Source organism: Rousettus aegyptiacus, unplaced genomic scaffold (genome assembly GCF_014176215.1).
Source record: "Rousettus aegyptiacus isolate mRouAeg1 unplaced genomic scaffold, mRouAeg1.p scaffold_m13_p_2, whole genome shotgun sequence".
Lineage (NCBI taxonomy): Eukaryota > Metazoa > Chordata > Mammalia > Chiroptera > Pteropodidae > Rousettus > Rousettus aegyptiacus.
The window spans coordinates 140646753-140674139 of record NW_023416295.1 but is presented as its reverse complement, the minus strand read 5'-3'; the positions used below and the strand labels follow the sequence as shown (position 1 = coordinate 140674139).

Sequence of the window (27387 nt, the reverse complement as noted above, 5' to 3'; positions counted from 1 at the left end):
GAGATAAATTTCTTTAAATCCACTAAATTTGTGGTGATTTATTATACAGCAATACCTAATATAGGTGCTGTCATCGTTCCACTGCCCTAGGCTAGCTTGGTAACTTCACAATAAACCAGATTACATGCAAGCAAAATCACCTAGACTATCCTAAAACAAATTTAAAACCCTAATAGTAGTATAAAAAGTTTGGCCCATAGGATCTACCATTCCCAGGTAATAAACATTCTGTTTTTAAAACTTTGATATGGATTACATCAACTTCAATTCCTCATAATTCTGTGAAGTATCTAATTCTGTAAATTATTTTATAGAAGTATGGAGGCTCACAAAAACTTAAGTGACTCAAATGGCTAATAACAGCCAGAGCCAGGAATTAGAGAACTCAGGTCTGTTCCCAATGCCAAAATGTACCCTTCTCCAATTTTTATAGTTTTCTCTAAAGTCTCAATAATGCTTCCCACTATGCCCACAGACAATAAGACAATAATAAAACCACATCGAAGACATTAAGACACTGGATGGATAAAATATACACACACAGAATGGAATATTACCCAGCAATAAAATGAAATCTTGCCATCTGCAACAACATGGATGGACCTAGAAGGTATTTTGTTATGTAAAATAAGTCAGACAGAAAGATACAGTATGGTTTCACTTACATACGGTATCTCCAAAAATGAACCCGCCAAACCAAACAAAAAGACACCAAAGGGATGCTCATGATGGGAACAGGTGGGGAGGGGAGGGAATATGGGTGAAAAGGTGAAAGGAAATATAGTCAATAATATAGTGATAAGTTTGCACTGTGACAGATTACTAGAATTAGTGTGGTGATTGCTATATTGTACACCTGAAACTAATATCGTATTGTACACCAACTATACCTAAAAACAGAAACAAGAGACATTTTGTCCTTCATTGTTAAAATTATCTTATACGCTAGCTTAATTATTTTGTATGTCAGTTAAAATTGCTTTTACAGTATTTTTCATAAAGACCACTTTTTTCCTTCAAATTTGTTATAATACTAATGGCTTAAACTGAGTATCTGTGAAGGCCAAAAACAGGACTTATTCTTACCTACCTAAGAACATCTGTTAAACAAAGCCACAAAACAGCTTCTTTTATTTTCTAATAAGACTAAATTTATTCAATAACCTAGTAAAAGTTTTGATTATAAGTATCCAACAGTATAAAAAGTACAAAACAGATTTGTAGATTTCTAAAATTTTAATACAAAGTGCATGACTACATACAGTACATCCTACAGGCAAAGAGAGGTGGAAGGGGAAAAAGAAGACTGTGGTTGAGGACTAGTAATAAATAAATAAATACAGAAGTAGAGATGATCCATATTATAGTATATTCTACCACCAATACTGCAGCCAAAATGTACAAAAAAAAAAAAAAACCATTTGAAAATAACTCAGGAGGAAGATAATGGCTGAATGGCTGGGACTCTTGTAATACACCCCAGAGGCTGTGGGAGAGCCAACCCCACTCACTGTGTAGTCTGTGCATATGGTAGCTTGTAGTTTTTTTCCAAAAGGAATATAAAATTTTAAGTTTAGATTAAAAACTATTAAACTACAGGATTCCCATAAAAAGTGGCTCACTCCTTATTGTTATTTATACTACCGATTTTTAAAATCCTGCTTTAAAAATAAGCACTGAGTCATTTTATTATAAGGTAGGCAAATGATCCTCCTTCGTTATGAAAAGTCTGAACTGGTAATATATTTCTCCTGAACTTTTAGAAAAGAGGCAATGAGAGTACTTTGGTTTGGATTCAAGTAAGAGGCTTTTAATAGATTTTTGAGTTGAAGGGCTCTGTGTTCAGGACTTATCATCTAGTATCTCAATGTTCAGAAAGCCTGAATGAAAGAAGCCAAACCAAAACCAACCTACTCAGTACTAACACACACCTCTTTCCATAGAATGTTTCTTTAATATAGAGTGAAAAAAAAAACCCAAAACCCTAATAGGTTAAAACAAGTCAAACAACCACTCTACACAGATAAAACCTTCACAAAGGTCAACTGAAGTAATCCAGAGCTAAAACTGAATTGTGCAGATTTTCAATGATGTCACCAGTTATGTAACACAAACAAAAGTCAATTATGTACGTCAATTATTTACACACTCGGCAAGCCCTCTAAGAAATGTGCCCCAAGAAGCATGAACCTGTGTGTGTGTGTGTGTGTGCGCGCGCGCGCACGCCATCCTAAAGGCTTGCACGTTTTATTTTTCAGATTAATTTAAGGTTTTTAATAGAGTGTTCTCTACCATGTGGCGATGCTTTGGTACTATTTATATAAGATTGCTTATCCTAAAGACTTGACATTTCCCTCAAGAGGAGCTTTGATTCTGCTTTAGAAGTCTCATATAAATTAAAAATCTTTATGAGGGAGGTGACACAGGATACAACATATACAGTCCAGTTACCTCTTTGTATATTTAGAAATTACTCCTTCAAGGTATTTGCACCAAAGAGCTTAGTCTGTCCCGCTTAATATTCAGTAGTACAGGTTTGAATCATCAGAACCTTGGCAAGACCTTAATATTTCAAAATTATTAACAACTACCTCTAGGGGCAAGTCCATATTACTGAGTTATGACAAATTTATTATCAAGAAGGAAAAGAAGTGTAGCCAGCCAGCTTTAAAAATGCCCCAACCACTGCTTCTCAATATAGAAAGACTAAAACTACATACATTTATCATACAACAAATCCCATCTCTGTCCCCTGAAAGTCCCCTAATTTCATTCATTAAAAGGGGATAAAAAAAAAAAAGACTTAAAGAGCACTTTACAGCAGCATTCAGCTTTCCTATGAAATACTGAGCATCTTAAATATTATGTACATGTCTTTTTTTTCTTTTAGTATGCTAGATACTGGCTTCAGAGTTTGTGAAACTTGTGGAAATGGAGGAAAAATAACCCATTCAAAACTATTCTAGTAATTGTCTTTTGGCAGAATAGCAGGTATCCTCTTTCAAAACAGGAGGGTCATTTCGTTGTCTTTTTTTTTTTATCCTAAGATTTAAATCATTTTTTGTTCCCCTTCTACATAAACCTCAGTCACCACTCCTGAGTGGAGATGGGCAGAGGCTCTGGCCCCTGCTCCTCCGGCTTCTCGGCAACTGCTTTCTTGTTGCTGCAGCAAGGCTTGAATAGATGGGTGTCAATGAGCACTTCCCCAAAACGGCCTTTATAGATAATTCCACAACATATTTTCTGTCTAAAATAAAAAATGGAGAGAGATAAAATATGTTAATAAGGCAGAAAAACAGGAACACAAACAAGAAAAAGAAATCTAATCATCATTATAGAGAGTGCAACATGATCATAAGCGTCTACTTCTACAATCTTATCACATTCCAAACAAAAAGGGCTCCTAGAGTAACCCCAAATGGCTAGGTAATGGGAGTTACCCAGGTCCCTTAAATCCCACACTGGCATTTTATCATACATCAAGGGGACAGAAGGCATTCTGAAAGACAGCAGTCAGTTTGAGGCTGCTCCAAAAGTTGTAAAATGTTTCCTCCAAAAACCACCAACGTTTAAAGAAAAACCACCACCTTAAACGGGCTAATACAGCTGGTGGTTTCACTTTAATTAAATATTAAGTAGATATCATCCATCTATCTATCTATCTATCTATCTATCTATCTATCTATCTATCTAAATATAAAAAGGCATTGAAAAATGACAACCAACAAAACATCCACAAATCATATACTCTAAGGAGAAAAAAGGATCACTTTCTATGAAGTGGCCCCTAGTAGGCCTTTCTCAAATCCCACCCCACCTCCTTCTCTCCTTGATTTTAGGCTTAGCTCTCCCTTTTCTCTTTATACTTTACGATTCAACTTTACTCAAAAATGCCAATTTATCAATGTGGTTCCCCTCTGTTCCTGTTTTGCTAAAGGTTTTATTTTAAATCTTCAAGGAATGTTCAAATTTATCAAACATCTTCAATATACCACTAAGATGATGGGCATTTTTCCCGTCCTCTAAAAAATCTCCATGTGGTAAATTATATTAGTTGATTTTCTAATGTTTAAACCAATCTTACATTCCTAGAATAGTCTAATCTGGTCATGATATACTGTTTTGTTATCGAAGTTATGTTAGCCTCAGAGAATGCTTGGGGCCTATACCCTTTTTTATCCATAATCTGGATAAGCCAGTGCAAGATTAGAATCATTTGTACCTTAAGTATTTGATAGAATTTGCCTATCTGGGCCTGGGACTTTTTACTTTTTGAGGGAAGACTTTTGACCACTGAGTCAATTTCTTTACTATGAGACTATTCAGGTTTTCTATTTTTTCTTAAAGATGGTTTTTGTAAACTGTCTTTTTCTATTTATGTATCCATTTCACATAAATGTTAAACTTTATTGGCATATAGTTGTTTGTAATATCCTACTGTCTGTTAAATTCCTGCTTTAGCTATAGCTAAATCTCCCTTTTCTTAACCTAAAATGCTTACCATCTCTTTTTCTTGATCTGCTTTGTCTCTAGCAATTTTTTTGGTCCGGTCTTTTTCAAGAACCAATCCTTAGCTTTACTGATCCTATCCCACTGCATTATTGGTTTTCTACTCCATTTACTTCTATTTCTATCTTTAGAATTTCCTTGCTTTTATTTTCCTTATTTTGGGCTTCATTAATCTTTAAATTGGATACACTGTCACTTCATTAGTTTTAGTCTTTCTTTAATCAGAACTATTAAAGGTGGTAAATTTTCCTCTACCTCATTAACTTCGTAGCACATTTTGACATGTAGTATTTTTAACTTTGTCTTAGTTATAAAGTTTTTCTAATATTTATTATACTTTCTTCTTGTATCCATGGTTTCTTAATTTACAAATATACAAAAGTTTTCTATTATTATTTTGTTTTGCTAGGTATATTTTTAAATTTTCTGCCCTTCCCTTCTTCTCTGGAGGTTTTACACTCTTATTTTTATTGATTCTTTTAGTGTTCACATAGTTGATTAATCAAGTTATAGTTATTCAATATATTTATCAAAACAATGCAAAAGATATTTCAACACTAACTTTTATTACCTTGACTTATATGTTATTATTGTCATTAATTCTTTTTAGTCCCACAACTATTGTCATTTTAAGCAATCAGTGTTTAATTTACCTAAATGTTTGCTACTTTCTTTATTTAACCTTCTCATCAGAATTTCGATCTAGGGTCTTTTATTGTGCTTACAGAATTTTCATTATTGAGGAACAACTGGGCAGCCAACTCTCAATTTTTCTCCTGTCAAAAAGCCTTATGCTCCCATTCATAAAAGATATTTCTGCTAAATATATATAATTCTAGGTTTGAAGTTATTATCTCCTGGACCACTGAAGATATTAATCTGTTGTTTTCTGGCTACCTTCTTTTATGCTAAGAACTCAGCTTTGTGTGTACGTTGTTCCTTTGAAAATAATGTATCTTCTCCCTGCTTAAAGATCTATTTTGTCTTTCATGTTCCATACTTTCACTATAATATGTCTGTGGGTGAATTTTCTTTGACCGTAAGATAATTACTTATCATCTTGCTTTTAATTTGTTAGTTTTCCTGAGTCTCTGAACTAGAAAATCCTTAACCACTTTCTCTTTGAATAATTTTTCTCTTTCCTAGTATCTCTTTTTTTGACTTGGGATCCCTCATTCACTTAGTACTGACCTCACTTTATACCTTAACTTGTCCATTTATCAATGCCATTTTTAAGAACTTAAAAATATGTAATTCTAGCCCTTTTGCTTTTCTCAGTGGGACAGTTGGTCAGAATGAGTACCTAAGTCTACTCCATTATAGGAAATTCAGGTTCCCTACCATGATTTTTATTTTAGATCATTTTTAACAGGAAAAACACACAAAATCTCAACCCTCAGATCAATTTTTGCTTAATCCATTTCCAACCATGTGTGCTAACAGCTGTTTGCCAAATGCCATTTAATTGCTAAGGAAGTAGGAAACAGTTGCCTGTAATTAAGGAGGTTTGCTGGTTAGAGAAAGATTTTCTATTGCTCTTACCTTTTCCAGTATGTGAGATCTAAAAAGGAAAAAACTGGCGTTCTGTTAGAGCCAGAAGCCATCTCTGTATCTGAGCCATCATCTGACTGGTTACTATAACAAGGAGATTGAGCTGGGGAGGCACTTGAGGTGGTACTATGAGCATCAGAATCTGCAATAAAGAGAAAAAAAATTATAATTTCATTATATACAATTGCAACTAAGTCTAAGCATAAAACACTGAGGATGACTAAGTAAAAAGAAGAAAAAATAATTTATTTTCTATTTACTACTTACTGATACTTGAAGACATATGTACTAAAATGTTTCTAAAAGAAAATGAGAACTTAAGCATTCAGGAAAGTAAGAGACATACTCTTCTCTATTCCTCCTGTGTTAAGAAGCACATGAAAAGCCCTGAACATTACATATAAACAAGCCTAAAGACTCTGGAAGTTAGCAACAGCTAGAAAGCTTGAGACCCAAAAAGGACATGGTGGTAAAGTCCTTAATTTTTATGGGGTTTTTTGGCCTCATAAATAGCCAACCCAGAAATGCCGATAGATGCAGAATAAAAAATAAAAAATGAAAAATAAAGCTTGCTCTCTCTAAGGACCAGGAAAGGGGCAGCAAGACAGGAAATTTTTATTAGACAATTATACTCTACTCCTGCCAAATACCACAGAAAAACACCTACCCTAGCAAAGGCCAAGTGGGGAGCCTAGATTTCCAATCTCATTAGACTGTTATGAAGCCCCACAACATCTCCACCAAGATGGTATCAAAGGAAGCCTATTGAGGAGTTAAGACCTTCACCATGGACCACCAGGAACAAGGGCACCCCACCATATAGGAGCTTTAACTCCCACCCTCACACCTCCTGCAGCAATGAGGAGCTCCTCCCACCTCAGGTGTCAATGAAGGCTGAGTGGAGAACTTGATTTTTAAAATCACCAGGCAGTAAAAAGGTGGTGCCCCGTCCCTGATCCCCTGCTAGAGAAGTGTCCAAAAAATGTCAGTTGAAACAAGGTTTTAAACAGGATCCAGAGTCTCAAAAACATTGTTTTAAAATGTCCAGGATTCAGTAAAAGATCACATCATATCCAATACCTGGAAGATCTTGAACTGAATGAAAAGGCAAATAAATGTTAACACCAAGGTAATAGAGATGTTAGAATTATCTGACAAAGATTTTAAAGTAGCGATGACAAAGATTCTTCAATAAATCATTATGAGCATGCTTGAAACAAATGAAAACAGAGCCTCCTGCATATGAGGTCTCAACTTAAAAAAGAAGAACCAAGTGGAACTGAAATTTGAACTGAAAAAAAAAAAAAATACAATAAATGTAATAAAAAGCTCAGCAGATGAGCTCAACAGCAGAAGAGAAAGGACAGAGGAAACGATCAGTGAACCGAGAACAAACAACACGGAAACCAAACAAAATGAGCATTAGAGACCTGTCAAACTAAAACAAGAATCCTACATTTGTGTCTCTGCAGTCCTGGAGAGGAGAAAGAGGATGGAAGTGAAAAAGTGCTCTAAGAAATATAACGGCTGAAAACTTGCCAAATTTGGCAACAGACATAAATCTGTAGATTCAAGAACCTGAGCAAACCCCCAACAGGATATACCCAAAGAAATCCAAGTCAAGACATCATACTTAACCTTCTGTAAACTAAAAACAAAGAAAAATGACACTTTACAACAGATTCTGATATACAAAGGAATAAAGGTAATTCATCAGATATAAATTAAACACAATTTAGTATTTTTGCCCTCAGAATACTTCATATAAATTCACAAGCCAGAAAGTAAATCTTTTGGTTGATAGTCATTGTACTATAAGGCATTATATACTACTATTCCACAGCAAGATCAATGTCAAAAATAGAGGTTGAGCCTACCATACATCTTACCTTTAGTTAAAGACTATACCTTGCCTTCTATGACAGGCGGGTAGAGCAACTTTCCAGTTAAGAGAACCAATCAAATATTTATTAAATATCTACTAGACACCAAACCCTGTGTCATACCCTGCGTGCAAAGAAACAGACCAAAGAATGTTTCTGAAGAGAGCTCACAAGTCTTTTGTATTAACAAAAGTTTAAACAGCATAAAATTAGGTCTCTAAAATAAAGCGCCAGTAGTGTTTTTAATATGTTCATTCACTTCTAATATATGAATAGCTTAACTTCATTTAAAAAAAAAAAAAAAAAACAAGCAAAATCCTCAAGAATAGCAACAAGCTTAAAGAAACAAGTCTACTGGGATGTTCCCAAATAATTAACAGCAGCAGCAGTCTTAGGAAGTACTTAATATTGCAGTTATTTGATTTTTTCTACCTATAAAAATGACAATTTCATATGGTTTAATCTAATAACTGAGACACTAGGATACAACTTAACCATATACAAACTCAGTAAGAAAAACTCTTCTAGAATGTAGGTCTGAAAATTCTTCAAAGAAATGCAAATTTTAAAATCTAAAAATTCAGGAGAATTTGGAAAAGCACAAAGGAGTAATTAGATGGCATGGAGTAGGTGAGTATGATGAGCAAAATCGTGGAAGCAGAACACACTATGCATAAGGGAACTGACTCAGCTCAAATGTCTTTTGCCTAAAATAGGACCTCCAAAGACTTGCTAAGGATTTTCAAACTTTATTCTACAGGAACCAGAAATCATTGGCAGATTTATCTTAGGAAGAAGGATGAAAAAAGAATAGCTAACATTTATATAGGAATTTGTTTCATTTTGTTTTGCTTTACAAAAGCCCCTTTCTACTTGATTATCCCCATTTCTCTGATTAGGAAATTGTGGTTAAATAAACGTTAAGTGACACCAGGGTTACATATTTTTAAATGTCAAGAAGTGTAACTCAAATCGAGATCTTCAAACTCTAGGTCCAATGCTTTTGGAAAGAACATATAAGGAAGAGGAAAACAGGTCAGGTATGTGCAGGATGCTCAGAAGCTAATAAATAGCCTGAGGCAAGGAAACAATTTAGAGGGTGATGCATTGAAATTCAAATATCTCAAAACTGTTTGGTATGTTGCACACAGGTGCTACTGATTCACAATCACCTGAGAAAACCGTTTCAGTCTGAGCCACCAAAACCCACATGGCTTTTCAAAGTGACTTATTTTCAGTCTTTGGCTCCTCCACACATAGCTTTGTCACAAAAATCTAAAATTATACTGGATATATTCTCTTAGGAAAGGCAAGTCAATCAGGTATCACTTTTCCTATAATTAAAAGGAAGAGCTAGGAATATATATAATATATTCTTCTAGTGGTATATAAGAAATTTACTATTTCCCAAATGTTCATTAAAGCATCCAGTAAGAATGTAGGGAAGAGTTAAAGATAGTCTTCCCCCCTCCTCCCCACCCCCGTTGGAGATAACTGATTAAGAAAAGGACATGTATAATTAAAGCATACATGTTATTTGTTGTTACCTAAATATTTTACTAAAATACCTTAAAATATTTCAACTATTTAAATATATCATCAGAATAACTATGGACTGGTAACGCCTTCTTATTTAAGAGCACAAAGTAGCAGATCTGGAAAGACTCTGGAGTCCTGGGATATTGGTTATACTGTACCAGAGAGCAGGATGGTATCATAGAAAAAGCACAGGGCTTTGAAGTCAGACAAACACAAGGTCACATTCATCTCTACCACTAAGAGACCTGGGTCAAGGTTAAATCACTGCTCTGTACTTCTAATGCTAATCTCCAAATGAGAAATCATTGAGATAATTATCATGTAAAGTACTTGGTAGATATAACAAAGTGTTCAAGAGATTATAGTTATCCTTCCTTCCTCACTCTACCTGATCAGTATATTTAACTGTCTTTTTCCATTATTCTAAAACAAGCATTGACTGATAATTTGTCTAACAGGAACCTAGAGATTTTTTTTTAATCCTGAAAACTCCAATACAAGTCCACAAAGCATATCTATAATTGTGAAAAAGCTCTGAAAACAGAAAGTTTATTCCTAACCCATGTGGTCACAAATATCTGGCTTGACCTGACCTATAATTAGGGAGCCAAACCTGACTATATTTATTTTGCCTATGCAAACACTATGAAAATATTTATTCCACATATGTGAATACATTTTCATTGCAGAAATACTAATGTGTTTGATTCAATAGTACTGCCTCAGAACAACCCCCGCCATGATACAAATGTTACATAATAACAGTATATGAACTGCACTTCCTTTTTAAAATCTGAAATCTAAATTCTCAAATACAGAAATTCCACTACAAGTGTCCTCCCCTCAATGACTTCCTATAAGAGTTTATGAACTGGATATTAATTTGTCATTCCTTTGCCATTCCATCAACCCACACAACACACACTTTCCCTTAAACCTCAAAATCCTGAGGCTAGCTTTACTGTGATATGTGTTATGATTACCAAAGTTACTTTTCCTGGGCTTTGGTCTCAGAATGTCTGCCAATTATTTACGCACCTTTCTGCACATCTCCAGGCCTCAATATCCTTATGGCTAAAATATGAAGTAAACAAGTCTGAAAATTTTATCTTCCAAAAAATTAAGATGTCAATAAAGAGGTCAGAGTGGTCTCAGCACAATGTGAAAAAATGGTCAGCTAGTGAAAGTATTTTAATGACACCAAAATCAAAGATAATATAAAAATTATGTATTTACCAAGTCAGCATTCCCTTCCAACATTCTTTTTTTAAAAAAAGCAAAAATAATACGAATTTTTTAAAAAGGTCCATAAATAGCATATGCCACCCCCAGGCAAAAATAAAAACAAAACAACTGTTCTTAAATACTCATGTTTCAATATCAAACTTACTGTGACGTTTAAATTCCTTCTGCAGTTTGCTGATCTGGTTACTTTTTATCCTATTTCCAGATATAGTTTTCACTTTCTTTGGTTTCAATGTAGTCTTTAGACTGGGTCCTGCCCTTGCATCTACCACCTGGAAGAAAATACTGAATATTTAATACCACTTAAAAAATGACACCTCTGTATTCCTTTGGTTCAGACAAATGCCTATTTGAAGGTGCCAAATTTGAGAACCAGTTTTCTACTAGAATGTTTGGGAGCTCACATGTACTTTCATTTTAATCATCACATGGAGTTAAAGAATAAAGTTTATCTAGGGTTTTTTTTTTTTCTTTGAAGTAGGTAATAGCAGCAGCACGCTAGACAAAAAAAATTAAACAGATTTGTATATGGTGAGAATGACATACAAAGGTTACAAAAAATCAAAACTAACAACAACCTACACTTCGGCAGGATGTTTTCCAGTTTACAAAAAGCTTTCATATACTTTTGATTGTACCTTCACCACAAAGCAGTAAGGGGGCTGTTTTTGTTGCTCTAATTTTAGTGTAAAGGAAAATGAGAGAAGTTAAATTATGTACTTTGTCTTTTTTTGCAAGCTAGTAAATAAATGGGCAAGAGTGGGTGAGGAGAGGGTGTTCAGACCTATGCTTTTAGCTCTCTTCACTACACATCCTTAGTCGCAGAGGTCGATTCTATGATGGCAATGGCATATTTTCTGAGTCTAGCATGGACATTGGTCTAGCCCCACACGGTCTCATTTCTCATGCAGTCTTTCACATTTACTACTTTGCAGATTTCTACCCCTATGTAGAAAGTTTGCCTTCACCTTTGAAATCATAATTTAGATCTTCTCCAGATAAGCTATTAAAGAAAAACTCACTTTTTTATAAGCTAACAAACCCATACAAACCTATCATAATAATGTAGGTCACCAAAGGACAGTGTAAGGCTAGTGTAGGAATAAAAGTAAAGAATAAATGCCTATCTGCTTAAAAACAAATATTCTGTTTGAATGCCAAAAGTCTGAAAGCTTGCATATAGAAGAATTAAATAAGACTTAAAACAGTGTTGTTCTGGTCATTGAAAATAGTTTATGAAGAATTCTAGTGACATAAAGTGAAATGACAAACAGAACACACATACCAGTTTGATCTCGACTGAATTTAAATATGAAGAATAACAATAGCTGCCATCTAATTGAGTGATTACTGTGTGTTATACTTTATATCTCATTCAGTTCTAACAACGGCTCTATGAGACAACTATTATCTTTGCACTTTATATAAAAATGTAACTTGCCCGAAGTTCACAACTAATAAGTGATAAAAGCACTGATTCAAAAATGTATGTGCTCATCAGTCTCAACATAAGTTAGGATAATTGTCAAGAGATGAAAAAACAATCCATGTCTAATTCTAGAAATTTCTAGGTTAAACCTAAAAATATATGAAATGTATACTGTGAATCTCTGAAATGAAGATATTGGATACAGCCTTAGGGAAATACCATATCAAGCTATTTTGCTTCCAAATACGACAAAATGTTAAGTGATTATATCTGAGAAGCAACTATTGATTTTTTAAATTCTTTCCATAGTTTTCCATCTTTGGGACATATTACTTGCTAAATTAGCAGGGAAACTAACATTACTTTAAATATAATGGAGGTACAACTAAGAAAGACGAAAGATGAACTAACATGATTCCAGTTTTTTTTTGACCCTGCTGGCAATTTCTTCCATCTTTTCACAAGCAGGACACAGGCATTACAGATGTCTCCTGAACGAGTCTCATGCAACCTGATAAGAAAACAATGAAAACAATCAAACCTTTACTGGTCTTCTTTACATGAAAGAATTCAGGCAAGTACATTTCTTTTAGAAAAATTATATACATTTATAGTTTACATATGATAATTCTAATCATCCTAGATGATCCAGTTCCAAGGTTTCTATAGTTCAGAAATAATATAATTAACTTATAGATCCAATGATCTAATTCCATGTGTCGCAATTTGGTCATTTTAAAATAATGTTTTTAAAACTAAACAATAGTGAAATTTAAAACCTTGAGGAGGTTCTAGTTGCCACAGTTTTAAACAATACTGTCCAACTAATCTTTCTTAAAATGTATAGACACTTTATAAGAAACAAAATACCATCCTATAAAATAACATGCCATGATATTCTAGTTTCACAACTAACAAAACCAGAGAGGCATTGTAATTTTTTAAAAATGATTATGTTTGTGTAAGAGGGAAAAAAGTCTATAGGACTAGTCACCAAGCTGTTTTTAAATTACCTCTCTGAAGAACTTTCAATTACTACATTTTTCCTGTACTATAAATATGTACAGGAAAACACTGATATTATGTACACAACTGGAAATGAAGACATTGATAAAAAATGTAATTTAAAAAGGCAAGGTCAGTGGAGACTCTTTCTGACAACCTTAAAAATAACTACAAAGTCCAGGATTAACAATAAATAATCAACAAATGTTTTGATAAGAAAAAAGTGGGTCTATGGCCATGCCATGCTGAATAAGCCCTATCCCATCTGACCTCAGAAGCTAAGCAGAGTTGGCCTGGTTAGTACTTGGATGGGAGACCACCTAGGAAGACCAGGTGCTGTAGGCGTAAAAAATAAAAAATAAGGGACTATAAGCTGACAAGGTCCTTGCAATCTGTGAGGTCAACCAAGAGTTGCCTCGCCTAAAAAAAGAAAAAAGAAAAAGAAAAAATGTGGTGAAATTTCTAACATGGGAAATGATTCAACATTATGTATTTTATCCAAAGATCTGTTGATAAGTTAATTTCCATTTTACTAAGCAGAGGTTTATTGTCAAAAGAAAAATGAAGAACAAAATTATAAAATGAATGCTAACATATCCTGACATGTTTCAGAGCTCAACATTAAGTCTTGTTAGTAACCTCACCAGGTTGGGTTAAAATATATTTCTATAATTTAGAAAAACAATAAAGGACAGAAAACTATCAGAGGATAACTATAAGAGAAAAAGGTAATTTTTTAAAAATCTCTTTATACATACTGGAGTCAACAACAAAAAGGTTTGTTTGGTTATAACTACAAGGAGTTTCACAATTAATTTGGTATTTCCTCATATACTGAAAAAAGGTAGGCTGTCAGTATGTTTGGTTTTAACACCCTAGATTAGAATACAAGTGATTTTAAATATCAGTACATGGCTCCGATCTCCCTGTTTAGAAATATTTTCATATGCTGTGATCTTTTTCACTCTAAGGGATGGTACAAACATCAGGTGATCTTACCCAAAACAGCTCTGGAAGTCCTTTTCATAGCGTTTACTGTCAGTGAATCGAGAACTGGAGGACTTAGCTCTGCAAATACAGCAGCCCTCTATACTCCGGTACATCTTTGGCTTGTGAAAACCAAACATCTTTTCTTCTGGGCAATAGTCTGTAAAGCCAAGGGAATTGACACAGCTTTGTTGATGCTTATTAACAAGAAACCATTACAAGAGAACTCCATGCTCCACCCTATCTCCCGCAACTTGGCATTACATGGTCAAGACAGCTACGAGGGTTCTGGGAGACCTCCTGGATCTTCATTCTTTGCACTATCACGGCAAGCTTATAAAATACACAGAATATCTCAGTTATTTAACAAGGCCTCTACTATCTTCTTCTACTCTCCTGGCAAACATTCATTCTAAAAATGGGGAAAGGGAGGCATTTAAAAAACAAACAACACACAAAACAAATATAAATAAAGTATTTAAGTAGAAAACATAACAAAATATGCCCACAATCCTATAAAATGATGAAATCCTACACAATGAAGGATATACTCTAAAATTTAAGCTAAAACACCACCCTTTATTTTGCACCTTTGCATCAACGTGATTCCCCTCTGGGGAAGTTTTGAGCGTTTACCATGACCACTACTTAATACCAAGCATATAAATATAAGTAGCTCAATATGCATCACAACCTACACTCCTTTTGCCCTATGGGAAATTAGAGGGGATTTCTTTTGTTATAAATGGGAAGTTCTAAGCAGGCAAGTTGGCCCTGAATTGAAACTACTGAAAGGAGGATGTAAAAGTCACAAATATCCAGGGTTAAAATTTAAGAATAATAATTTCATAAATTAAGACAAATTAAAAAGGAGTTCATGTTGCCTGACTATTAGTCTGCTCTTCAGTTGTTACAGAGGTTTTTGGAGCTCTTCTTCTTCTATGAGGCTCAGTGCCTGAGAGCAGTAATAGCAGGAGGTAGATTCCAAGAAATGTAGAGTGAGATAAATTATGATTCCAAGGATCAAAAAATCTCAACATCAAGTAAGGAAGGAAGAAACAGCTTTAGGACTAGATGCAGCAAAAATGTAGCTGGCAGTAAATATGTACCTTAGAAGTAATTTCAAATATCCAAACCAAGGGCCAACTTTACCAGAACATCTGGACTAGAAGAGGTGATGAAACAGCAATGAATATAGAAACTAAATCTCAATGGACAAGTCCAGAGGTTGAGGGGGTATGTGTGTCAGAGTCCAACTAAATATTACTACAAAAGCACTATATGAAGCATTAATAAGAGAAAATTATTAATACTAATTAGGTTTGTGCCCAAAGTTTTAGGAGTTATAACCACAGAATACCATCCTTTTAAAGTTATTTTAGAAATACATTAAAATATATGAATAAACCAAACACTTCAGTATTTATCTTTGGGTGATCTCTTGCCTGACCCTATTCCATTCCAATTCTGGTTAGTATACCAGAGCAAGTATTTATGAAAGTGATTCAGAGAAACCACCAAATATCAAGGTTGTGTGGGGGGGGGGGGGGAAGCAGGGAGAAATTGAGGGATTCTGAAATATAAGCAAGATTTATAATGTTTTTAAGAAAATATTTTATTACCAATCAATTAGCTAAACACTGAAGCTTTCCTTTTAAATAGAGACTACTGTTAAAAAAGTGCTTGTTGGTGAGGGAGGCAGGCAACGGAAGGAGATGGGAGGGACAGAAGGCCTCTGATACATTTCAATAATTAAATCTAAACTAAGAGTTACTTCGATTTAAGAACTGTTAAAACAAAATATTCTTAAGTTAATCTTTCGGTTAAAGGAAATATTTAGAAATTTTACTTTTTTTGAGAGGGGGAAAAAAATGAAGAAGGTGCTCTATATAGAATAGAAAAAGGTATGGCAAGGGCTGTGAAATAAGGCAGATATTGTTCTCTAATCTAACACTAAACCCACATGATAAACAAAAAGAACATAGCCTCCTGCAGAAAATGGTCATGTATTGCTGTGGAAAAAATAATATCAAATGACACAGGATTATAGAATCTTTTTAAAAAAGTGTTAATAAAGTTTAAGTCCTTGCTTATTTTGCATATTCCTATTTTGTAACAAAAATGTAATGTAACTTTCTAGTCCCCAAACCAACCTGTGGGCTCTCCAAACTCCCCTAACACCCTCCATTACCATCCAGAAGGTCAAAAGTCCACAGTTCCTCTTACAGTCACCAGCTTCATCAATAGCTCTAGGAAACTTCAGCCTCTCTTCTCAGCAAGGACAAAGGAAGTACAGCAAGAAAGGCCAGTTCGTTCCATTAACACAGAGACCAAATCCTATTACAACAGAGAGATTCCTATCTCTACTTTCACAATCCCTTTTCCTCCCCACAAATAAACATGCCGTCAAAACTATACAGCATTCAGATCATCTCCAAGATATGAACTACCTTCACTGAAGCTGCATTTAACTAAGAAGCCATAGTCTGTGCCAGTTTATCAGGCTGGCAAGCTGTTAAGAAATGCTAGGGAGGTAGCATTCTATACTGAGGAAATACTGAGACTTTCCTTTTCATCAGCAGCTATGGGGAATCAAGTGTTCATTTTCGATGATTTTTTTGTTACTGGGGACCTCCACAAAACTTACCCAGCAGTCCCCACAAGACATTCCATTCTTCGGTTTGAGGAATATTTTTCATAAGACATCAGGGAAAATAAAACAGCCTGATGTCCTCTGATTGATCATCCTTTATGTAGTTCTTCTATATTTGTCCTTTTATAGTTCTATAAGTCCTTTATGTTTGTCCTGATAAAATTCTTCCACCTAAACATCAGAGTGGGATCTAAATCCTAGGGTTCACTCTCTCTTCTGGATAGTGCAGTGAGGTGTCAGACCCTTGTCCTGATGCAACACACACGTAGCACATGCACCTTTTAATGAATGATTTCTTAATAAACCTATTAAACCTTTTCTGAACTTATTCCTGCACTTGAGAGGCACCTGGGAATCTGCAGCAAATACACAGGGGTTTCATTGTGGGCTTTGTTTACAGCAACCCCGTTTAAGCAGTGGTTGGTGTTTAACCATTTTGAGCTTTGGGGAGTCCAGAGATTAACTGAAAGTATTTTTGCAAAACCTACAGACCCACTAACACTTTAAAAAGCAAAAACAAAAACAAAAACCTATCCTGGTCTCTGGATGAAAACTAAGAACACAAAATTGCTCTGAAACTATATACTTGAGAAAGTGGTGGGTGGGTGTGGCTCGGCTTGATTTTAAACTTGGGATTTGTTATTTCAACAAACCTACTGACTCTATTGACACACTTTTTCCTAGTCTCATATTTGTGCAATATTAAATGATTCCCCCAGAACAATCTATTTTATTTTTTCAAATGACACTCACTTATTAAACTACGTATGACTTTTGCATCTATTCTCATCACTTGGCACTATGTTTTAATAGAAGGAAGCTAACACCATCTGCTTCCTAATTGATGAATAGTTACAGATGAGAGTAGACCCCATACAATCCCACCCTTATGTGTGTGTTGGGGGAAATCAGAAGATAATTGAGCTTTGAGATAAAGCCAAAAATCAGGAAAGACATAAAATGATGATTAAAAACTGTCATTCGTCTTCTACAATTAAGACAGTGATGATGGTTGCAAAATTCTGTAAATACACTAAAAGTCACTGAATTGTATTATTTTAGAGTAAATTTTATGGCACGTGAATTATATCTCAATAAGCTTGTTTGTAAAAATAAAAATAGACTGGGTTAGAAATCGCCTTTATTCACCTTTGTAACCTCAGCATCTAGAATAGTGCCAGTCTCTTAGTCGATACTCAATAAACATGTCGATTAAACTTTTTTAAAAAACTGTGTATAGCACTTCACATTTTTAAAAGAACTTTCATTGACGTTATTTCTTTGGCTACTGTCAGCCAAATAGCCAGTAATTTTTAAAATACTTTAACAGTTAAAGACAAATCAGCCACACTAAAATTACTGTTCTAATTTAGTTCAATCTCCCAAAAAGTCAAAAAGATTAAAGTTAATAGCTAAGCCAGCAAAAACCATAAAAGAAATAACCGTGATTATATAAACAAAATAGACAAAAAGTAAAATTTTAAAATACAACAATTTGAAACATTTCTTTTGATTGGTTTGTTGAGGTGTTTTCTACTTTAATGCTATAAAATTCACATAACTCTAATGATTAATTTAATGAAAGGATGGGGAATGCAACCTTAGTGTTGAAATAAGGAAAGGGTGGGGTGAGCACTGTATATCAAAGATACAAAAGGGTCAATTGTATATTAAACTAATGAGATGATGAGGCCAAAGAGCAGGGACATGTCTTATTTTACATTTAATTCAACACACAAAAGGTAAAATTACTGAGTGCAACAGAATATAAATGGGAAAGAAAAAGAATCTTCACAACAATGGCCAATACTGAAGGGATGCTCTTTAAGAAAAGTTTTATGATAAATAATTCTAAGCTTAAAGATGATCGCTTATAAATTTTCAGCCCTTTAAAAGAATGCAGATCTATGACATATGCACAGAGGGAACTATCCAAGATATTTTGTTCTGTTAAATAAGCAAGTTGAATAATAGTTACACAGTATAATCCCTAGCATGTTTTTTTTTTTAAATGCGACTACAAATAAACAAACTGGCATTTTAAAATAGATTTTTCAAAAACTAGTAATTGTCTCTGAGGGGTGCAAGAATGAAGAGGGCTTACTTTCACTTTACCCCCTTCTACACTGCCATTTTTTTTTAAATCGAGAGCACCAAGCCCCTAAACCTTGTTATCATCACACACCTTAAATAAAAGAGGAAACTGAAAAAGCCCAGAGAGCTTAAATAAACTTCCTTAAAGACATGCAGATGAAGAGAGACACAATAGGAAATATACTCCACAGGAGAGTACAGAATAGACTATTAAGATCAGAAGATACATAGAGCAGAATGGGAAGGAAACTGCAGAGAAGAGGCAAGCAAAAGATTTATAAATTGGGAAGGAAGCAGTGGTGAACAAAGACAAAAGGAACCAAGCAACCAAAGACAACTTTGAAGTGAAGGAGATGCATTTTAGAGCTGAACTTTACAAATGACAGGAGGATGGGAAAGGAAGGGTAACAAACATTAAACAAACACCAGTGATGAAAAGCTATGAGCAACCTTGAGTTGTTTTAATTGGTAATGCCACCCTCAACACCATTTTAGTCAACGGTATGCTATCTTTAATCACATAGAAGTACAAGGTCCGCTAAACACTAACAGTGTAACTGGAGCAACACTTGTCACAAACGGTCAAACAGGACTGTGTGTTGTGTTCTCTGGCTGCTAGGCCACTTGGTTTGCAGTATTCCCCAACAATGAGACATGTTTCATCAGCGCTTAAAGAAAGCCACGGAGCAATTAAACACTATCAATCCCCTCTCACCAGCTTCTAGATACCAGCCCATGTCCCAGCATCAAACGTTCTGAATCTGCTTTATTCACATTTAAGGGACAAATTTAAACTTGCCAGGAGGAAAGCTGAGAAAGGTGTGGTGAACCCCGCTTCTGGCAATAGCTTCTTCAAAACATGTACCCAGTCTTTGAGAAATTTTATGGTAAAGTATTTATAACTGTGGCGGCCTATGGAATCCACACTTAGCAAAAGAGCCTAGAACTCACTGTACAGGAAAGGGGTCAAACTCAGAAATGTCTTCAGCTGAAAAAGCACAGGTTTAAAATTTTTAAAATCACAAATCCAAGCGATTCTAGTGGATGAGGAAGTTATAAAGGTTGGAGAGAAGGTATTTGTTTTTAAGGGATGATTATCAGAAAATATTGTCAGTCTGCTGAAAAAAGCACTGTAATGAGTCAAGTTGGAGTCTATTTCTGCTTTTGTCTTTACAACTGAATAGGAAGTCACTTCTAATTTTATTTGCCCCTCTGTAATATTAGGGTGAAATCTCACTTCTACTTTCCAGGGATGTGGTGAAGCAAGAGTACAAAAATATCAATCTAGTATACTATTTATTTTCATTAATGTATGAGACTTATACATTATAGAAATATAAACTCTGTCTGTCCCAGGATGTGTCAAACAAATGAAACTGAGGGTAGAATCCTGATTTCTGAAGGTTTTAAGCTAAGGTTTGTGGGAAAAAAAGAAACAGCCTTTTCAGGGACTTATGCTCATGAAACTAGACCATACTCCTTCCTGTGAAGCTGTTCTCCCATTGTTGACTGACAAAAATGTTAAGAAAGGAGGTAAGGTAGCATACATCTGGTTTAAGTCAAATCTCAGAAAGTTCCATAAGCTCTCTGACCTTTCTATATCCTCATTTATAAAATAAGGATAAACCCCAACTGTTCTGAATAACTGTAAAACACCAACACAAGGACTGGCAGTCCTAACCTTTAAATGCCCTGAATTGATTACATAACCTTGTCTTCCAAGCACGCTCTTCCTGTGTTCATCTATCTTGGTTATCAGCCATACATACAGTCAAACAAAAAATTTAGAAGACAACTGGGCTCTCCCTTCTCATCCTCTGCATGGCTCTGACCCTGTCCTCTGTGAAGTCCTTAGAGAGTCTGCTTCTTCCTTCACTTTTCTGGTTCACATTCCTTCCATTGCTACCGGTTCGTCTGTCATGATGGTGCTGATGGTGCTTAAAGTCCTGTGCAGGCCACATAACTGACTTCCCTGCATTCTTCGAACAGGTGGTATCTTCCTCAAGTTCAAATATTAATCATCTCTTCCAAGGTAGCAACACTGGCTTCAGGATAATATCTAAACTCCTTGGCAAGAAATTCAAAGCTTTTCAGGATCTGGTTCTGCCTACCAGCTGCTCCCAACTTGGAATTCTGATATTCCAGGAGCATCAAACCAACTTTAATAATTAGCCACATATCTCTACTCAGGGCTGTCATTTCTGTCTGAGATGGTTCTCCTCCATCCCAAGCTGGAATATTCTTTAAGAATTATTTTTTACAAAATTTTTATTAGAATACCTAACACACAGGATTTCACATACTCGTTTACTGAATTAGCTCCTCTACTTAATGGTAAACTATCTCAGGGCAGTAACTCTTATATTACAACCAGGTGCTGAATGTATATAGGTGGAATTTGCTAACTGCCCTTAGCAGGATAGCCAAAATAGATCTAAACAATATATTTAAAGGCATGGAATAGGAAATGGTGTCCAGAATAAAGCTGTGTATATAAAAAAAAAAAAACTAATGTTGTGACTGGAGTTATTTTTCTTTAACATTTAATGTATAGACTTTTGTAAAAAAAATTTCTTTTGAGGCTTAAAGATTTCCAGGAAATGTAAACTGAATGAATTAGCTTCATTAGAGATGATTACTGGTAAACAATTCAATGCTTTCATAACAATTGGTAGAAAAAAAATATTTCTTACTTCAAGCAACACATGGTGAGAAAGAAAAGATTAGGAGAATAGTTATGGGGAGAAATTAATCTCGAAATGAGATTAACATCAACCATGTTAAAATAACATCGAGCCAAATCAAATTTATAATAGGTGGAAACAACTAAATACAAGCTAGAAATGAGTTATTTTAGTTCAATTGCAACTTTTGTATTTGAATATGTAATAGCAAATGAGACTTAGTTCAATTGCAACTTTTGTATTTGAATATGTAATAGCAAATGAGACTGTGTCTACTGTATTTCTGGTACAAAAAGAAAGCCACCCTCCCTTGAAAACAAACTCTTATTTTGGACAATATGCATTTCCAAATTATTTACATAAATACACAAAACCTTAGCTGCAGATTCAATTAGAGGAGAAACTGGAGAACCAAAGTCAACAAACTATTTCCAATTTATAACCATCGAGAGTCAAAAACACGTATGGGAAATCCAGGATACTCTTGTGGACAAATCAGGAAGAAAATGACATTTGCTAGATTTCTGTAGGACTTTTTAATGTAAAATGGTTGAATCAGAACTGGATAGACAACCAGGAGCTGAAGGCGGTTATTGAATGTGGGGAGGGGGCCGAAAACACTCATTCTTTCCATTAAATATTTACTGAATATCTCCTCCAGCCCTGAGTTTTGTCTTCTGTAAATTATGTACTTTCTACTAAAGTTGTGAGGATAACAATAGCCAATATTTACTAAGCACATTACTTAATCATTTACAGCCCAATGAACTAAGCATTATTATTGCTATTTTGCAGATGAGAAAACTAGACAACAAAGTAACTCATTTAGGATGATCAGAGCTTTGGAATTTAGGGATTTTAACACCAGAGACTTCTGAACAAACTAACCCTAGTGCCTCGACAAATAACACATGTTCCCTTCCTTCTCAGCCAATTATACCCCTATTCTTAAGGAAAAAAAAAAATGTCATATTTTTATAAGCAACCTACTATGTGCCTGACATGGTAATTAATGTGTTAAGAACAGCTTATAAAGTTGGTTTAGATTTCAAATAAGCTTAAGCTTTCCCCAGTGAAAAATTTACTTTACATAAAAAATCTTTTTCAAATTGCTTTTCTGATATAAATCTGCCTGAGTTTGAGCCCCATGAGCCAGGTTTTTCCAGGACCCGATTACAACTCTGGGGGGGGGGGGGGTGATGACCATCCAGGTTTCAGACCTATAGAATTAAGAATACTGTGCAAAAGCAGCCTTGAGGTTCTAAAATAAACTACCTATTGAACTTTTCATCTCCAGCCTCCCACAAAATGCAAAAAGGGAAATCAGCAGAGACCTTGTCTATCTTTCCCACTCTTAACTCCTTCACTTTGATAAACCAAATCTCCACTGCATGTATACATAAAATAAAAACCATTAAGCTCTATATATCATATTTGAAATTTCATAGGATGTTGACATTCTAGCCAGAACTTGGCTATAAAATACTAATTAAGAAAAACAAAGAATCTCGGTGTATTTGCAAAGCATTTCATATGCATTTTAAACACACGACCCAGAGAAATAACTGCCCAAAGGGAAGCCATAAAGTTATTAAATCCAAAGTTTTTCATTTTCTTGACACTTTCCTTCTATTCACTTCAGAAATGTAGTTACTAAAACTGGTTGCCTTTAGGTATTTATAATTTGGGTAACCAAAACTTAGGAGAAATGTGTTTGTTTAATAACAAAACAATGAAAAACACAAAACAGACTTCAATTTGTATAGATTTTTTGATGTGTGGGGGCATCGTATCTGAGAATATTATTATTTTCTGATAATGACCACTTTCAGATTCTAACCCCTAAACATTATCTAAATGCAGGAGAAATCTGGAAAGAAGCAACAGACATGGTGCAGCTTTTTGGATGTCTAGACTGCAGGCAAACCCCAAATACCAAAGAAGCATCCATGTGTCAAACCAGCATAATTTTTTGAGCTATGCCTGGGGCCACATACCAAAAAAAAAAAAAAAGAAGAAGAAAAAAATAAAGCTTGAAAAGAAAATCTAAGAGGGGTAACCAGAAGGTCAACCCCAATTCACAGGAACTAGGAAGCTGGCAGCAATAGCCATTACCCAGTAGTCATTCCCCGGAGGAGCTTCCTCCTCAATCCCTGCATATCTCCAAGGCCCAACTCCCTACTTGCAAGCGTCTTCAAGGTCACCCAAAGATAACTTAGTGAACAATCACCAGACATTGAGCCAAGAATACCTTTAGGGCCAAGAAAGATCCCCCTTCCCCAAATCACTTGCAAATGTATAAATACTTTAAAAGTCATCAGGTTTTTCTCCAACTCCACCTAAAACAAATTTCCAGACTTAATTTAGATTGTGCAACTAATAAACGTGTTAGATTTTGCAACATAAATTAAAAGATTTTTCTAGTCTGGCGAACTCAAGTTCAAAAACAGGTCCTTTCAGTGTACTTTTACTGACAAAGTCAAATTCATATTTTTAATTATTAAAAGAAAGTTGGGGGGAGGGCGTCTTAACCTCCCGTAAGACAACTAAGGAGCTGAGAGGAAAAGATTGCTAGTGTAAAACTGTATCCAGCAGGTCCACGTTTGGCTAAATAGTAATTCTTAGTCTTGCAATCGAAGATTAGAGGAAGAAAATAAACACAAAGAAACCTATTAGTATCATAGTTACCAGATCAAACTCTGCACCACCCTACCACCCCAAGAATCCCCCACCCATCCCCAGCAACCAAAACAAACCTCCTCCCTCCCGGTATCTCCTCCCACAAGTAAACACACAAAGAAAACAGCGGCACGCACAATTCGACCACAGTCCTCACTTCCCTTTGTAGGACAAACGGGAGCCCCAAAACTTCCCCACGGTGGTTTTTTGCGTGTCGTCGGGGCTGGGTCCCCTGAACATGCGGGCCATGGCTCAGCTGCGGGGAGTGGAGGTGCTCGCCTCACTGTCCGGTTTCCCCGAAAGCAGCAAAATGCCTCCCCCGTCTTCCCCCAGCCTTCGGGTCTCCCTAAACTGAGCTTCCCCGCCGGGCACACGGTGACCGCCGAGAAAGAGGGACCAAGGCGGGAAGTAGAAATGCTCCCCCGGTGGATCTGTGGGTAAATAAAACAACTGGGGTCGGGGAGAAAGTTCGCGTGGAGACCTGCTGGCCGGGGCGAGGGCAGCGGGAGGTGACCGGCGTCTCTCCTCCCTCACCTGCGCCGGAACAACGGGCCCCCGCGCCCGCCTGGCCGCCCGCCCAGCCCGGCGCCTCCCGCAGGCCGCGCCTCCCGCACGCCGCGCTGCCGGGGCTTGTTCCTCCTCATGGCTTTGCCCTGACGTAATTCAAACATGGCAACAGTTCGACTTCAAAGGCGAATCCACAGACCTCCCAGACACAGGCTCCGGGCCGCGGGGAACGGGCGGGGAACTCGGGGCGACGCTCTTCCGGGCCCTCGGCCGAAGCGGCACCGGGTGCCGGGCCCCCGAGATGCCACCTCCCTCGCCCGCCCGCCCGCCCGGAGCGCGGAAGCCCGCCGCCTCCCCGCGCACCAGCGTGGCACCTCACACAAGTAGCGCCACCAAAGTTTCCCCGAGAGGGGCCAAGGGACAAAAGCCCCTCCCAAAACTCGCCCGAACTTCGAGGGGCCCGGCCCGCACGGCCCCTCCGCCCGCAGCCTCCCCGAGCGCCGGTGGGGCCCGCACGGGCACATGCAGCTCTTTGTTTTCTGTCCAGCCCGGTGCTGCCTACGTGCAGCATCAGGATGTCGGATTGTTTCCCAGGGCCAGACACTTGACGATCCCCCCGGGGAGGGCTCCGGACCCCGCACCCCGAGAGTCCGGAGCCCAGCCCTCCCCTCGGCTGCCGGCCCATTTCATCAAAGTTTTGCCCTGTCCTTGATGAGAAACGCCCGGATTACCCGCCCCGCACCCGCGGAGAGTTGGCGACTTTCACTCTGCTTTTTAAACTGGCAAGACGCCATCATCAGCAGCAAATCATTGTCCTGCCGGGCGGTCAGACCCAACAGCGCCCGCATCTCACTGCTGACCTGGAGCCGGACACTCCGACGAAAACCAGGTCGCAGCCCCAAGCACGTGGTCTGTCATGTTCAGCACAAAAAGCAGTGTCCTCCGGAGTTCTCTCACCCCGTCGGCGCAGACAACGCCGCTGCCTCCATCCCCAAGTCAACTGGGCTCCGACTGGCCATCTTAAGCCGCACACGGCCGCCCTAGAAATCCCTCGTCGTGGCGCCTACAGCTACGCTACAGGTGAACACACTGCGAACAAAACTTAAAGCTCCACAGACACACCGGACACCAGCGCGGCTTGGGCGCGGTCCGGGGGGAAACAGGCGTCTGGGAGCCGGGGCTGTTTCCGAGCGGCCGCGTGTTGCTCTCATTGTCGCATCCGCATCGCTCTGGAGTTGGGCAAACAACGCCACGCCGCGTGCGCTCGGCAACCCCGGCACCGACCCAAAGGCCGATTTAAAGCCCCTCGCGCCCGCCGGTTCGCAAGTAGACTGCAACTTAGTTTTCAAGCGAATGGCATTTATGGTCCACCCTGCTCAAAACATGCGCAAGGGGCTGCAATAAACTAAAACACGAGGTTCGGCCACAGAGCCCGACCACTCCCGGGCGCGCGCCCACGCGATGCACCCACCCGGGGCCCCTCGGCAATTGCCAGCGAGTCGTTTTCCTTTCGGGCCTTTCAGCCACCGGACTCGGTTTCGCCCGAGAACGCTGCGGCTGAGAAAAGTCATTGTCACCTTCAACGTGGATCCCTGAACTCCAGCGACTGCTCACTCATTTCCAGTCTCCACTCGCTTCCTCCACCCCAAGACTTTCGGTTTGCTTCAAATCCCCTCCCTAATTAAAAGACACACTTAAACGTGTGCATACAAAAGAATCGGGGGTCTGAAGATCACGAAAACAGCGTTCCCAGCAATGCCATCTCCAAGACAAAACTTCGTACGTGTGTGTCTCTGTTTGTGTGTGTCTGTGTGTATGGAAGGACTGGGGAGGTGAAAAAAGAAGAAAAAAAGCCACTATGAAATCAAAGCCTCGTGAGACACTTTTGCACCAGAGTAATAGTTAGAGTTACTCACCTTCCAAAAGCAGCCGTTCTACGCGCAATAATGTTCCCAAGGTGTGGCGTGCACACCAGGCCAACCCCCCCTCCAATCGCTCCCTCCTCCTCAACTGCCTTGTCTAGAAAGATTGTCTCCTGCAGTTCTGCAGTTGCTACCGCTGGCCGGGAAGGTGTAGATTCCGCTTTCCCTCTGCGCACGCGCGGCTCCCAGTACAAAATTCTCCTGAATCGAGCTCATTTGCATACGGCCGCGCGCGCGTCGAGGGCGGGGAGGACAGAAGACCCAGCGGCCGCGCGCGCTCCCGGGGCCTCTATTGTCCTTTTAAGGGGAGAAGCGCCGCGGCGCGGGAAACGCGGCGGCTAGAGGGAAACTTGGGCGGGGACTGCTTACTACGGCTGACGTCACATAAACAAACGCCTCCTGGCTGGAGGCGGTGGCAAAGGGGGAGTGGCGGGATGCGAAAGGCGGAAAGGTTAGCAACCAGGGAGAACAGTAGACTGCGTAAAGTGCTTTCCACCCCCAAGTTTTTGTAGCGCACTGTTTTCGCGTTGAAAAATCGTTTTGAAAGCTGTTTTCGCACAGTTTTTACAGCTGTGCCCAGCTTCTGGCCTGAGGTGACAGGGGAAGTGGTCTTCCAGGCGCCCAGACTAAATTTATGTGTCCCACGTTTCCTAAATTTTAATTGTGTTTTTGAAACTTTTTTTTAATTCCCTGGGACGAG

At 37.8% G+C, this 27387-nt stretch overlaps 1 protein-coding gene and 1 pseudogene across 4 annotated transcripts; one reads left to right on the top strand and one right to left on the bottom strand.

Annotated features, from left to right (window-relative positions):
* Positions 1–1128: 1128 nt before the first annotated feature.
* Positions 1129–26839, bottom strand: SINHCAF (SIN3-HDAC complex associated factor). 4 transcript variants are annotated; one of them, XM_016152051.2, is made up of 6 exons: positions 26682–26839; positions 14161–14308; positions 12568–12667; positions 10873–10999; positions 6052–6202; positions 1129–3247 (listed from the first exon to the last, which is right to left on the bottom strand). In XM_016152051.2, exons 2-6 carry the CDS (start codon positions 14286–14288, stop codon positions 3088–3090), a joined length of 666 nt encoding a protein of 221 aa, XP_016007537.1. In that variant the 5' UTR covers positions 14289–14308; positions 26682–26839; the 3' UTR covers positions 1129–3087. The 4 variants fall into 4 exon arrangements, with proteins under 4 accessions (XP_016007537.1, XP_016007536.1, XP_036092734.1 ...); XM_016152050.2 differs by lacking the exon at positions 26682–26839 and adding an exon at positions 25626–25980; XM_036236841.1 differs by lacking the exon at positions 26682–26839 and adding an exon at positions 24740–24761.
* LOC118613962 lies at positions 13389–13506 on the top strand (annotated as a pseudogene).
* Positions 26840–27387: the final 548 nt, after the last annotated feature.